The sequence below is a fragment of the Bufo gargarizans genome, chromosome 2, assembly GCF_014858855.1.
Source record: "Bufo gargarizans isolate SCDJY-AF-19 chromosome 2, ASM1485885v1, whole genome shotgun sequence".
NCBI classification, from domain to species: Eukaryota; Metazoa; Chordata; class Amphibia; order Anura; family Bufonidae; genus Bufo; species Bufo gargarizans.
Genome location: NC_058081.1, coordinates 161,470,058 through 161,485,839, shown reverse-complemented (window position 1 = coordinate 161,485,839; position 15,782 = coordinate 161,470,058). Strand labels below are relative to the sequence as shown.

Sequence of the window (15,782 nt, the reverse complement as noted above, 5' to 3'; positions counted from 1 at the left end):
TGATTATATTGGAAAATTTTCCAAAAAATAGACATTTCAAAATTGTTTCTCCATCTGCCATTAACTCTTGTGGAACACCTAAAGGGTTAACAAAGTTTCTAAACCCAGTTTTGAATACCTTGAGGGGTGTACTTTCTTAGATGGAGTCACTTTTTTGAAATTTCTATTCTAGGGGTGCAACAGGGGGCTTGAAATGGGACATGGTATAAACAAAACCAGTCCTGCAAAATCTGCCTTCCAAAACCCATATGGTGTTCCCCTCCTTCTATGTGCTCCCGTTCGGCCAAACAGTAGTTTACGACCACATATGGGGTGTTTCTGCAAACTACAGAATCAGGGCAACCCATTTTGAGTTTTGTTTGGCAGTTAACCCTTGTTTTACTCCTGGAAAAAATTGATTATATTGGAAAATTTTCCAAAAAATTGAAATTTCGAAATTGTTTCTCCATCTGCCATTAACTCTTGTGGAACACCTAAAGGGTTAATAAAGTTTGAAAAAACAGTTTTGAATACCTTGAGGGGTGTAGTTTCTAGAATGGGGTCATTTTTGGGAGGTTGCTATTATCTAAGCCCCACAATATGACTTCAAACCTGAACTGGTCTATAAAAAGTGGGATTTTGAAGATTTCTGAAAAATTTCAAAATTTGCTTCTAAACTTCTAAGCCTTGTAACATCCCCAAAAAATAAAATATCATTCCCAAAATTCTACAAACATGAAGTAGTCATATGGGGAATGTAAAATCATCGCAATTTTTGGGGGTATTACTATGTATTACAGAAGTATAGAAACTGAAACTTTGAAATTTGCTAATTTTTCGAAATTTTTGGTAAAAATTGTATTTTTTTATGCAAAAAAATTCACTTTTTTGACCCAATTTTAGCAGTGTTATGAAGTACAATATGTGACGAAAAAACAATCTCAGAACGGCCTGGGTAAGTCAAAGCGTTTTAAAGTTATGAGCACTTAAATTGACACTGGTCAGATTTGCAAAAAATGGCCAAGTCCTTAAGGTGAAATAGGGCTGAGTCCTTAAGGGGTTAAGGACCTTCGATGACGTCACTCCGGTCATCACATGATCTTTTACCATGGTGAATCACCATGGTAAAAGATCATGTGACGTACCATGTGATGACCGGAGTGACGTCATCAAAGGTCCTTAACCTGTATTTAATGGAGCAGCTCACCCCAGGTCCTGTTCATCAGCAGCGGAGACACAAGGAGATGCCGGCTTCGCGATCAAGTGTACTAAGGTGAGTTAATTTTTTTTTTATTTTTTTTTAACCCCTCTAGCGCTGGTTTACTATGCGTTCTGTATTCAGAATGCTATTATTTTCCCTTATAACCATGTTATAAGGGAAAATAATACAATCTTCAGAACATCAATCCCAAGCCCGAACTTCTATGAAGAAGTTTGGGTTTGGGTACCAAACATGCGCGATTTTTCTCACGCGAGTGCAACGCATGACAATGTTTTGCACTTGCGCAGAAAAAATCGTGCATTTTCCCGCAACGCACCCGGCTCTTATCCGGGCAAAAAAACTCACGCCCGTGTGAAAGAGGCCTTAGGGACCAGTTCAGGTCTGAAGTCACTTTGTGGGGCTTAGATAGTGGAAACTCCCCATAAATGACCCAATTGCAGAAACTACACTTCTCACGTTACTCAAAACTGACTTTACAAACTTTGTTAACCCTTTAGGTGTTCCACAATAATTAATGGAAAATGGAGATGAAATTCAACTTTTTTGGCAGATTTTCCATTTTAACAGCCAAACAAAACTTAATATTTATTACCCTGATTCCGCAGTTAACAGAAACACCCCACATGAGGTCGTAAACTGATGTAAGGGCACACGGCAGGGCGCAGAAGGAAAGGAGCGCCACATGGATTTTGGAAGGCAGATTTTGCTGGACTGGTTTTTAGATGCTATGTCCCATTTAAAGCCCCCCTGATGCCCCTACAGTAGAAACTCCCCAAAAGTGACCACATTTTGGAAACTAGGGGATAAGGTGCCAGTTTAATTGGTACTATTTTGGGGTACATATAATATATAATATAAAAAAATGGCTGTTTTGGCACAGTCTTTTTTATTTTTTACAATATTTATCTGACAGGGTAGATCATGTGCTATTTTTATAGAGCAGGTTGTTATGGACGTAATGATATTAACTATGTCTACTTTCTTTGTTTGTTTCAGTATTACATAATAAAGCATTTTTTTTAAAATAATGTTTTTGTGTCTCCATTTTCTGAATGCCTTATTTTTATTTTTCTGCCATTCGTCTTGTGCAGGGGCTCTTTTTTTGCAGGACCATTGTTGGGTACATATGATTTTTTGATCATTCATTGTTACACTTTATCGGGCAACAGTTTTTGTTTATTTATTTTTACGTTCCCCTGAGGGGTTAGGTCATGTGAAATTTTTATAGAGCAGATCGCTACGGACATGTCAATACCTAATATATATACTTTTTCTTATTTATTTACATTTTACACAATAGCAGCATTTTTTAAACCACAAAAATGTTTTAGTGTCTGTCTCCTTAGTCTGAGAGCCATAGCTTTTTTATGTTTTGACTGATTGTCTTAGGTAGGATCTCATTTTTTGCAGGATGAGGTGACGGTTTATTTGGTACTATTATGGGGGGCATAAGCCTTTTTGATTGCTTGGTGGTGCAATTTTTGTGATGATAGATGACAAAAAATGGCTTTTTTTGGCACCGTTTTTATTTTATTTTTTGTACGGTGTTCAGCAGAGGGGTTAGTTCATGTAACATTTTTCAGAGCTGTTTGTCACGGACACGGCGATAACTAATATGTATACTTTTTAAAATTTATTTCACTTTAACACAAGAATAGTATATTTTAAACAAAAAAATTAGGTTTAATGATGCGTCTCCGTGTTCTAAGAGCTATATTTTATTTTTAATTTTTATTTTTTTTTTAAGAGATTTTCTTATACAGGGGCTCATTTTCTGCAGGATGAGGGGACTGTTTTATTGGTACCATTTAGTGGGACATACGCCGTTTTGATCGCTTGATGTTGCACTTTTGTGATGTAAGGTGACAAAAATTGAATTTTTTGACACAGTTTTTATTATTATTATTTTTTTATGGTGTTTATCGGACGGGGTGGATCATGTTATATAGTCAGTCGTTACAGACGCGGTGATATCTAATATGTGTAGTTTATTTTTATTTTTTAATCTCTTATAAATGTGCGGATGTGGAAAAATGCAATTTATTTTATTTTTTTATTTACTTTTTTTATGTTTTTACATTTATTTTTTACTTTTTTTTGTTATTTTCACACTTTTTTTTTGTCAAGTCCCACTTGGGTCTTGGATATCTAGTGGGGCTGATGGCTGTACTATACTTTGCAATGCTCTTCCATTGCAAAGTATAATGCTACCAGTTTTACACTGGACGATGGCAACACTGGACGCCTGGACGCTATGGCAACCATCGGGCCGCTGCCATCGCAGCACGGCAGCCCAATGGTTGAGAGATGGAGCCCCCCCCCTCTGTTAACCCCTTGGATGCCGCTGACAGCGGCATCTAAGGGGTAAAAGCAGAGTGTCAGCATACAGCTGACACTCGCTGCTGATGGTGGCGGCTCAGGAACAGAGCCGCCGCCATCACATAGAGCAGGGGCACCGCACAAGGGGGCACAGATGAAGGCTAGGGAGGGGACACAGATGGGCAAAAGACACAGATAGCAAAGGCCATGGATGGGGGCAGGCGGGCACAGTGCACGGCCGGCACAGGGCTCACATATTGGGGCCACGGAGCATATGGTACCCAATTTCAGGCTCTGATCTGAAGAGTGCAGATTGCAGATCAGAGCCTCAAATCAGCACTTTTACACTGCAGCGATCCGATTGGTTAGTCTGCAAAGACTAACCAATCGGAGCAATCGCTGGCAAGGGACCTCTCTAATTGGTCCCTTGCCGGCATTACTGGACTCTGCACTGTGCCCGACATTGGCAGTGCAGGGGAAGAAGCTTTAATCCAAGCGCTTTGCAGCGCTTGGATTAAAGAGCTGCCATAATGTTTATACACGTTCTAGCTGCACGGGGTATAGCTACACATATATAGCAGTATGGCAGTCGTGAAGGGGTTAACTTTATCTTCATAATAAATATAATTTGCTGAAGTGAGACAACCCCTTTTAAGGGCTCTTTCACACAAGCAAGTTTTCTGGACGGATGCGATGTGTGTAGTAACGCGTAGCATCTGGTCTGAATCCTGGCCCATTCAATGCAATGGGTCTGTGCACATGAGTGCGTTTTTCATGCATCATCTCTGCATTTTGGAAAAACCTTAGCATATTCTATAATGTGCGTTTTTCACGCGGCTCAGGCTCCACAGAAGTGAATGGGGCCTGCATAAAAAATAGAAGGCATCTGGATGTAATGCGCTTTTCACAGAAAGTTGCTAGGAGATGTAATTTGTAATACTTAGGTATTTTTGGGGGTTTTTGTTTTTTGTTTTTTTCACGTGCAAGAAAAACACATACAATCCAGACGGAAAAAACGCAAACACTGAATGCAATGCGCTGACAAAACTGATTGATGCAAAACCATCAGTTCTTTTCTTAACAGATCCTGATACAATCCGTATCGCTCATGTGAAATAGGCCTAAAAGCCATGACAGTATTAATGCCCACAATTATTTCAGGGGATGGCACTTTTACTGTCATGGGCAATATCTGGTGGGTACAATTATATTGAGGGGGGCTATCTGTATGGAATTAATATTCATACAGTACAGCATTTAGGGGCACCGGGCAACACGGTAGGTACAGTATAGTGTTAGACAGCAGGATAACACTGTTGGGTATCTGTGTGGGGAGTTGGAGTGGAGGGGATCAGGACCACGGATATGACACATTCAATGCCTAGTACAACCCCATAGTATATTGCATTCTGCTAAGCACATGTACTTAATAGACTGGAGCGCAAAAATAAAATAAAAATCACAACTACATATTTTAGAACACTCACCTAAACAATAACTTGGTATAAGTGTTGGAAGCCATGCCACATTACAAAAGGCAGAAGTACGAAGAGAGTTAATGCGGGCCAGTTCAGAAACTCCCCCACTGTATGATAAGGGCCCAATTGGATCAACTCGCCATAATATAAGTTCACTGTAAATTGCATTTGGGTCATGAAACGTCTGAGTAGCTGCGTTTCTAAAATGTTGCTTGGGGAACCCTTTTAAATTCCTCGCAGGATCCACTACTTGTTCTGTCTCCCATGGATTGCACTCAGAGTCTGGAGTCACCAGCACATTATGGTGAGAGGACGTCAACAGCAAAGGGAGTACAGAATGGCAGGCCAAATCATTCAAGTGGAATCGGTGGCCGCAATAGCGAAACTTGTGTGACACTGTGAGCACTGAAGAAAAGGCAGACTTATTTGCAAAGGTCACAGCCCATTGATTCAATGACCCATCAATATGTTTGGAAACCATCAGGACCGTTGGCGCCATACTGGTTCCATTTGGAAGCGCATTCAAAGGATTTACAGATAGGTCACTTGCCATCATCGCTTGCTGCAGAAGGGCAGAAGCATCTTCCTTGGAGGAGGTAGTACACGCATACATCATTATGTTTTTGCTTAGCGAGCTAGCATCTCCTGATGGAAAAGCAACTGGTATCCGAGAAGAGAAGGCTATCTGAAAACAAAACACACAAATTATCATCTAGGCATAAACATATTCCGTAGGCTGATCTAATGGTCAATAACAAAAAGAAGAACATTCTACAAAAATAAAATCATATGCCTGAAGCATTGTACTCTGGAAGTATGTAGGCACTAGGGGACCTGGAAAATGTCACGTTTTGCTTTCTTTTACTTAAGATATGGAACATCCCAGAAGCCATTACTACACCGCTGTCTCCTAGCATCCATAAATGAACATCGGCGCTGGAAGCTAGGCATTATGTGGATTCGGAGATACACAATAGAACTTGAGAGAAGCATATTATATACTAGTGGAAAAGCCTCAGGATAAAAGAGCAAAAGAACTTCAGGCACAAAATCTGTTCAGTTATTAAAAGGAAGGTCACAGGAGCATCCACTAATGGATGATGAAAGCACCAGGGAGTCCGAAATAACTAAAGGATTGTCGGCTCTGTGACCTTATGAATCTGCTAAACGCAAACTCAACCCACACATGAATGATGCTTTCTGCTGGATGGTTTTTTATACTGATGGCCCATCTTGGGCATAGGTCATCAATATCCGATTGTTGAGGGACGGACACCCTGCTGAGCAGCTGTTCTGCAGCACCTCCAGAGGTTTGCACTGGAACTTCAGCTCCGTTCACTGCAGCGCTGCTCCAACTGAGCAATAACCAGATTCATCCACTACACACAGTGGACGGAGTTATGTAGTACTGATGCCGACAGTACTGCAGAACCGCAATTTTTTCCATTCCTTTTAGATTGATGAACTATCCTTTAGATGGGTATCAATATAAAAATAACAGAAAAGCCCTTTACGGCAACTTCATAAAATGTGAAATTCTTAGCACTCCTGCAGATTATAATTTGAGTACACTGGATAAAAGGAATAATATAATAAACTATATATTTACGTAGTTCCAAAATATATTATGTAAAGCAGCTGGAGTTCCACTTTAAATGAACTTGAAAAAACTGGACATTAAGTTGTTTAATAAAAGGCATTTGACAACTAAAAAGGAGACTAAAGTTGCAAAAAGGCATAATGTTGTATAAAGCAAACAATTTGGGTTAGCGTCAGACTAATGTTAAAACCTTCCAGCAGAGAAACTGTCTGCCGGAGTCCATCGTGTCTGGCAGAGCTGACTATAATTGGACCCGGCAGAAATCCAGCATTAGTGCCAGTATTTGGCCGGCCAAAACCAGTGCTTGTCCAGCTGAATCCCAGCACTTATGCCAGAAACAGGCCAGCTTCCCGCCGGGTCATCATTATAGTCAATGTGCTCCGGCGGGGAAAGGCTATGCCAGATACAATGAACTCTGGCAGGCTATTCCTCTGCCAGAAGATTCTGTATAGTTATATCAACCAGGGACTTGTGAGCTCAACTATACTGTAGTCATGCTGCAAAGGAGCTTGGAGAAACTTCTTCAAACACAGGGGCAGATAGGTCCGCTAGTTGTTACATATAAAAGTAGAAAAATCAATAGTGACAAAAATAAACTGGAAACGAAACTTAAAAGACTTGTCAGTATTTCACAGATTTTTAACAGCCTTAGGCCCCATGCACACGGCCGTGTTTCACGGCCGTGTGCGGGCCGTGGAACCGCGGCCTGGATCCCTCCTGAGAGCAGGAGCGCACGGCGTCACTGGTTGCTATGACGCCGTGCGCTCCCTGCTGCCGGCACAGTACAGTAATACACTGGTATAGATCATACCAGTGTATTACTGTATTGCAGGCGGCAGCAGGGAGCGCACGGCGTCATAGCAACCAGTGACGCCGTGCGCTCCTGCTCTCAGGAGGGATCCAGGCCGCGGTTCCACGGCCCGCACACGGCCGTGTGCATGGGGCCTTATGCATCAACCTCATTTGGTCATTTTCTTCATTAAATGCTTGCAACAGATAGACTAGTGGACGACTACGCTGAACCTTTGCACACACCGATGCGCTGCATGTCAACAAATACAGCAACTTCTCTCGCTACAGCCCCATGGACTGATTGACATATTATATTATCAGGAACGAGCCGTTTAGCAGTGGAGAGCTGCATTTACACCTATATGATCCCTTGTCCCTATACAGATTCACTGTTTTTGGCAGGAGATCCCTGGTGTGGTGCCCAAAAATGACGAATTTGGGTGCTGACCGAAAGATAAGTGACCCAAAGAAAGAGCATGGAGACAATTATTAGGAATCAACGTTTCTACAAACCTTTATCACTGATAATGTCCCAATGATCTGCCCGTATAAAAGGACCTTTAAGGGGGTTGCGTCATCTCACACTTTCAGATAAGTGCAGGTCCCACCTCCGGGAGCTACACCTACTGTACCTCCAGAACGGTCCCCCGAAAGTGAAACAGAGTGCACCGTGCATGCGCGGTGTGCTCTCCATTAATTTCTATTGGAGTTCCAAAAATAGTTGAGCGAGTGCGCATGCATGGCCACCTCTCCATTTACTTCTATGGGACTGCCGGAGATAGCCGAGCCATCCTAGCGAAATGCCTCCAATGTCTAAGATGAGACAACTCCTTCTAAGATTGCTTTTACACAACCATTTTCTTATCCATGAAATCCAGTCCATGTGACAGGCACATCATAGTGACCTAAGATGCTGCGAGTTCTGCTAAATGGCAGGTCACAGTTGGTGAACGCAGTCTAAGAGTGGATCTCTGAATGGAACTTAAACACATACTTTAGTAAGATATTTTTGCTCTGTTGAATACCCCTTTGGCATCCCCACCGATCAGCTGTTTGAAAACGCCATTGCATTCGTGAGAGTGCTGCGGCCTCTTCGGTTTTTACTGTGCTATGCTGTTCATACTCAGAAGACCGTACGTCTCATAGCAGCTGTTCTAAGTACTGCAGCCTTGTTCCAATCAAGTGAATGGGATAATGCTGTGATTCTCAGAGGAGCCTCTATGAAAAACCCTGCACTCCGAGTACAAACATCGCATAGAGCAATGTAAAGTCTGAAGTGGCTGCAGCGCTCACACAGTGCCATGGGCCCTTCAAACAGCTGGTCGGCAGGGGTGGGAGCGCCAGAACCCCCAGCTATCTAATATTGGTGGCATAGGTATTAGAAACATGGATGTTTAACATTTTGCCATTGTTACATACCTTCTGTAATGGACAGTTCTAAAGAAAGAGAATAAGTAAATGCAATTGTGTATTTCAGCAACTGATCCTCTGACTAGTAAGAATCTCCGTAGTATTTCATGAGAGAAGCACAATCCCTGAAGCATCTTTCCACAAGTGTCCACTGGCATAGTCACAAAGTCTATTGGGAGTGGTAACTACCACTATTACATGTGAGCTAAAAAAAACTAAATTACTACAAAATTCCAAGTAATAAAAGAGCTGCCAAGAAAATAAATAAAATGGTCAGTACTTACAGGGCATCTGTCAGCAGACTTTGGCTGACCTGTTGCATGTGCACTTGGCAGCTGGAGGCATCTGTGTTGGTCCCACGTTCATATGAGCCTCTAGGAGCAACGGGGACATTGATGTTTTACCGAGAGGCTCTGCTCTCTCTGCAAGTGCCGCACCCTCTGCACATGCTGACCCTGATTGACAGTGTAAACGTGATCATGCCAGGCCCTGTCAATCATAGTGCAGCGGGTGCAGCAGTTGCAGAGAGATCTGAGCCTCTCGGTGTAATGGCAACGCCCCTGTTGCTCCTAGAGGCTTACATGCAAATGAGCTTCTAGGAGTGTGATCACATTTTCACACTTCTAGAGGCTCATTTGCATATATTGAAACGTCATTTTTCTCCGATGCGGGCACATATGACTATGGGACCACACAGATGCCTTCAGCTGTCAATCGGAGATGTAACAGGTCAGCCATTGTCATAGGTACAAATCTGCTGACAGACGTCCTTTAAAGTGGTATTCCGGTGTACACTTTTTTTTACCTACAAAAATGCTAAAAGCTAAATAAGCAGGGGGAGAATACTCCCATTGGTCAACTGAATGGGGGACTGCAAGACTGCAGCTAGGAGGAGTCTGAATGGAGCGGCAATCTGGCACCGGCAGTATTAGACGAGTGTTGTGCATCTACCGCGTGATTACACCACAGATGGGAAAACCTTTTTAATACGCACAGGATCATAAAATAATACCTGAACTTGTCTGAAGATTCCATGATTGTATTCATCCAAATAGTTAACATGCCACAGTAGAAAAGTACCATCCACAGGGTGAATAGTGAAGAGCATGTCCGCATTCTTGTTCCACTCTGCGAGGAGGGATTCAATTTTCCGCTCTAATAACACAGTGGGTAGAGGAAGGGTAGCACCAGGTGAAGATGCTTTTGTACTCGAATCCTTATCCACTTCTTCATGCTCAGGAGATCCAGTCAAAGACCTTTCACCCTCCAGCTCCCCTAGAACAAAGATTGAGAAAGTCTGTAGACGTGCAGTGATGGACACATCATTCCTTGTTAGAATTACATGTGATCCCATCTGACTGCCGGAGTTCACAATGCAGATGTAAACCCAGCCTGGGGATCTGTCGGTGCGCGGTGGTATCCGGCTATGCCGGATATGGTGAACTCCAGCAGTCTGTTCCTCCACCGGAACTGACTGCCGGAGTTCACAATGCAGATGTAAACCCAGCCTGGGGATCTGTCGGTGCACGGTGGTATCCGGCTATGCCGGATATGGTGAACTCCAGCAGTCTGTCTATTCCTGCACCGGAACTGACTGCCGGAGTTCACAATGCAGATGTAAACCCAGCCTGGGGATCTGTCGGTGCACGGTGGTATCTGGCTATGCCGGATATGGTGAACTCCAGCAGTCTGTCTATTCCTGCACCGGAACTGACTGCCGGAGTTCACAATGCAGATGTAAACCCAGCCTGGGGATCTGTCGGTGCACGGTGGTATCTGGCTATGCCGGATATGGTGAACTCCAGCAGTCTGTTCCTCCACCGGAACTGACTGCCGGAGTTCACAATGCAGATGTAAACCCAGCCTGGGGATCTGTCGGTGCACGGTGGTATCTGGCTATGCTGGATATGGTGAACTCCAGCAATCTGTTCCTCCACCGGAACTGACTGCCGCCGTTCAAAATGCAGATGCAAACCCAGCCTAACTGAAATATGTAGCTTCCAACAGCTTTTGCTGTTATACTAACCATCATCTAGTTTCATTAATAAGCCATCTGCATCCTCTTCATCTTCAGCATTCTCCGTCTGCTGGTCCACAATGGCTTTCAGATGCTGTATAAAGATTTCAATGGAAGCTGTAAAGTGCAATTCCTTGTTGTTAAGCCAATGGACCACAAAACCTCCATAACCTTCATCCAGGTTAAAAGCTGCTCCAGCCAAAACAGAAGGAATATCTGGAAATATGTAAATTATTGTTCAATTTAAGCAACAAGGGAAAGAAAAAAATCTCATTTGCTTTGCTAGTACTATTTTTAAAGAGGTTTTCTAGGAGTACAATGTTGCAGACCTATCCTCAAGGTAGGTCATCATTATTAAATAAGTGGGGGTACAACCCCCAGCACTCCCACTGATCAGCTGTTTGAAGCGGCCTTAACACTTCATTGACCAGTCCCATTGAAACATGGGGCTGAGCTGCAATACCAAGCACAGCCACTACAAGATGTATGGCGCTGTGCTTGGTATGCTGTGGCCTCTTCACAGAAGTGTGTGCAGCCTCTTCATACAGCTGATCAGCAGGAGTGTAACCCCCCCACTGAACTGATATGGATGGACTATCCTGTGGATAGGTCCTTAATATTGTACGTTATTTTCTTAGCCATCTTACATAAAACCAGGATTCTCTGCAGCAGACCGATCACAACAGGTACTTATAATCCCTATCCTGCGATATAGCTATACATGATGTTATTAATCATTTTCGTTCTGTAGATATGTCAAAAACGTACTTTTATAATATGCTAATTACCTGTCTACCACCAAGTAGGGCGGCTACTTGCTTGTGGCAGCCGCAAAAAAACGCCCCCTCCTCCTGTTGATTGGCTAGCCTCCTCGGCACTCCCTCAGTGCGCCTGCGCCGATGACGTCTTCTCTTTCAGTCACGTCACCAGCGCAGGCGCACTGAGGGAGTGCTGAGGAGGAGAGCCTCCTTCTCTCAGAGCGCCTGCGCCGAATCAACACAGGCGCGCGATTTCTAAAATGCTGACAGGGCCGGCCGGAGGAGGAGATCGCGGCTGGCCCTGTCAATCAACAGGAGGAGGGGGCGTTTTTTTGCGGCTGCTACCAGCAAGTAGCCGCCCTACTTGCTGGTAGACAGGTAATTAGCATATTATAAAAGTACGCTTTTTGACATATCTACAGAACGAAAATGATTAATAACAATGTATAGCTATATCGCAGGATAGGGATTATAAGTACTCAACAAACAAAATAAAGAGTTTAGTGGGGTGACAGAAGCCCTTTAAAGGGATTCTGTCACCAGGATTATGCGTATAGAGACGTTTATATGTGCAGAGCATGTTTTAAATATATTTGTGTTACTGCCATCAATGATTTAGGGCATATACAAAAAAAAAATGCAAATTATCTTCCTAAGGAGCCCAAGGGACTCTCCCTGTCGCTGTTGGAGCCCAGCCCCGCCCCACATTTAATGCCCTGCTTCCAGCCCCAAACTCACTGGCCAGAAGCACCGTAATCCCGCACACGTGCATGCACATGGCACATAAGCGCCCGCGCAGTCTTTCTTCCCTGTGCTGGCAGCAGCCTTAGGGAATGCACGTGTCAGTGCGCGGGATTACAGCGCTTATAGGCAGGGACGTCAGGGCTAAAAGGAGGGCATTTTTGCATGTGGGGCGGTGCTGGGCTGCAGATAAAGGGCCATGGCTGGGGTCCAAACTAAATGATTGATAACACAAGTATATTTAAAACCAGCAGAAGGAGACCTATGAACGTCTCTATAGGCCCAATCCTGGTAATAGAATCCCTTTAAATACAACACATACATACAGGAGGTATACACAACATAAGAGTACAAAAAGGGAAATCAAATATCTAAGCTTCCACGTTACCAGTGTTTGGATTTATGCTTGCTGCTATGTGAAAATGACACAAAGAATTAGCGTGATGCGAGATGTGCCTGTGGGCTTCCTGCTGGCTTGGCTGACTTGGTAGCAATTCGGTGTGAGCAGCCAGAACAGAAGAGCGTCTTCTGCCTCTTCTCAAGTGTTTCAAGTGATGAATTGTCTGAAGAAGAGCAAAAACAATAAGCATTTTCTATACGGCAAAGATACCGGGCTAAGAAAATAGTTTTAGCCTTTGCCTGCTATAGGTTGTATAGGTGTATAACCAGGCCCAGGAAGGTTTGCCATGCTATTCTTTTTCCTGTAGTCCACACAACGGCTGAGGCCGATGACGTAAAGTCAGGCTTTGTATGGTCTATGTCATAGACTGAAATTTGCTGGTTGTCTACTACGTTACCTCTAATGCTGAGTGTGCAGAGATCTCTTAGACACTGAATCCTGGGGCACTGAGGAACAAGTGTCATAACATATGGGGAAGATTTATCAGGATGAGTCTGTGTGGGAGATGGATCAACACCAGCATGTGCTATGACCCCGCAGCTTCCTGGAGGAGGCACAGGTCATAACTTAGGCGCATCCTCCGGCAGTCCGTGCACCTAAACGGAAACACATGGCAGCTCCGAGCTGCTGGAATTTGCTGGGCCCACTGTCCCTGTCCCTTCTCAGAAAGTGCTGAGGGCAGCATAGAAATACATTTAGTAGCAGTGGCATAGAAAAAGTAGCAAACATGAGATTTGTGGGGGGGGGTTTTAAGGCAGAAAACTGGCATAGGGAGATTAGATTGTGAGTCCCATTGGGGACTGTGTGCTGCGGAATATGTCAGGGCTATATAACTGCGTAAAATAAATAAATAATGATAAATCTCCCCGTTTTTCCATAATTTGTGCCAAATGTTGCACAATGTTTTAATACATTTGCTGCATCAAGTCTAACACAGAGATGTTCCTTCACTTTCTACACCACCTCCCTACTGGAGTAAGTTTGCAACACAATTTTGTTATTTTTTATATTTTTTATTAAGTCGCAGAGATAAACCTGGAGTAGAATTATTTAACATCGTTAACCATGCCCATTTCCCCCAAACACTTTTCAAAACCGGAGCAAGCAGTGTAAAATTGCAAAAAAATAAAAAAAAATGGACTTTTTGGAGCCAGAATTCTGGAGTGCAGGGCCTGATGAAATTCCTCTGTATGTCTTCTTCCCCAGGAGACGCCAAATGACGAAGATTAATCGATTGAGGGACGGTAACCCTGCCAGTATCATTTCCTTTCCAACCTGTCACAAAAATAGGCGATTGCAGTACCCACTGGGTATGGAATGGTCCTTCAGCTCTGGCATTGTGCTCACTGGCAACGGAGGTTTTACTGTGACAGCCAGGAGTCTAAGACTGGGTTCACACAGGCGTTGCGGGAAAAGATGCAGGTGCGTTGTGGGAAAATGTGCGATTTTTCAGCGCGAATGCAAAGCGTTTTAATGCATTTTGCACGAGCGTGAGACCACGGACCATGTGATGAGAGCAGTGACGTCACCAAAGGTCCCTTTCCTCCAGGGCCTCAAAGAAGAAGAAAGAAGACAAGCCGGGCTGCGCGTACGAGTGGATGAGGTGAGTTTATTTTAACCCCTTCATTCCTAATTTACTAAACATTCTGTATTAAGAATGCTATTATTTTCCCTTATAACCATGTTATAGGGGAAAATAATAAAGATTGGGTCCCCATCCCTATAGTCACCTAGCAACCATGCGTGAAAATCGCACCGCATCCACGCTTGCTTGCGATTTTCACGCAGCCCCATTCACTTCTATGGGGCCTGCGTTGCGTGAAAAACACAATATAGAGCATGCTGCAAGTGATGCGTGAAAATCGCCGCTCATCTGCACAGCCCCATTGAAGTGAATGGTTCCGGATTCAGTGAGGGTGCAATGCGTTCACCTCACGCATTGCACCCGCACAGAAAACTCGCCCCATGTGAAAGGCGCCTAATTGTCTGAAAGCAATTAGCGTAACTTCTTAAATTTAGTTATATTTTTATTTTCTACGTTTATTTGAAACGCACACATTTCCATATTTTCCATATTTATGTCCATATATTTTTTTTTTTTAACTTACCTCAAGAGCATGTTCAATCTTGTCCTTCCGCTTCCCTGCATTTGACAAACTGCTGCTGGAGCTGTCATAATTGACTATTTGGCCCCCGAGAAGGCTATCCTCTGGCAAAAGTGTCTCAGCCCAGAGGCGACAAATGCCATCTTGACAGGATGTAAGTAGCACATTGCACACAGATCCCCTGAAATTGAAATAAATGCTCAGTTAAGGAAATATAGCAAAACTAATAGAGGTCAGAGGGTAGTTAAAGGGGGTTGTCCGGGGTCAGAGCTTCTCCGATGCTCAGAGCTGCTCTCATGCTCCTATGCGCTGCCTTGCCCTGCGCTAGATCTCAGGCTCTTTTTGTTTACAATAACAAACTGCCGGGCCGAGGCTTCCGTCTGGCACTGTGTTCGGTGACGTCACCGGCTCTGATGGGCGTGCTTTAGCGCTGCCCTAGCTGTTTCACTGGCTAGGGCAGCGCTAAAGCCCGCCCATCAGTGCCGGTGATGTCACTTGGCTTCCTGGCAGCCCCATGCTTCACCGGAACTCCTGAAAATGCCTTTGCGCGCAGGAACTGCTCCGATGCTCAAGTCAGGGGGGTTGCCTGGGTGAAAATGGAGGTATGTTCCAGGTCCCAGGCAAAAAAGTTAAGTGAATTTTACAACCTTCCCCCATACCTCTTAGTTGATGTCCACATTAAAGGGTCACTGAGTTTTCAAACAAATTTTGATATGTCATAGAGACATGCCAAAAGTTTTGATATCATCTCAGACAGTGGTACTGTGACCGGTAACATCACTGTATAGATAGAACTGGATCCATCTTATCTACCCCCTGTTCCTGTACAGGGATCTCTGCATTGACCACATGAGTCTCAGTGGTCAGTGTGAAAACAAAAGGATTTTAGGATTGTTCTACACATAATGAAAAGGAAAATAAAAAAAAACAACATCACCAAAAGTATGTTTAACACAAAACA

At 43.7% G+C, this 15,782-nt stretch overlaps 1 protein-coding gene across 1 annotated transcript in view; it reads right to left on the bottom strand.

Moving 5' to 3' along the window:
- The window catches only part of DMXL2 (Dmx like 2), a 184,600-nt gene that overhangs the window by 119,577 nt on the left and 49,241 nt on the right, over window positions 1-15,782 (bottom strand). The window contains 5 exon segments of the mRNA XM_044279637.1: window positions 5,008-5,683; window positions 9,813-10,075; window positions 10,827-11,033; window positions 12,705-12,879; window positions 14,825-15,002. Coding sequence (XP_044135572.1) covers window positions 5,008-5,683; window positions 9,813-10,075; window positions 10,827-11,033; window positions 12,705-12,879; window positions 14,825-15,002 — 1,499 coding nt within the window.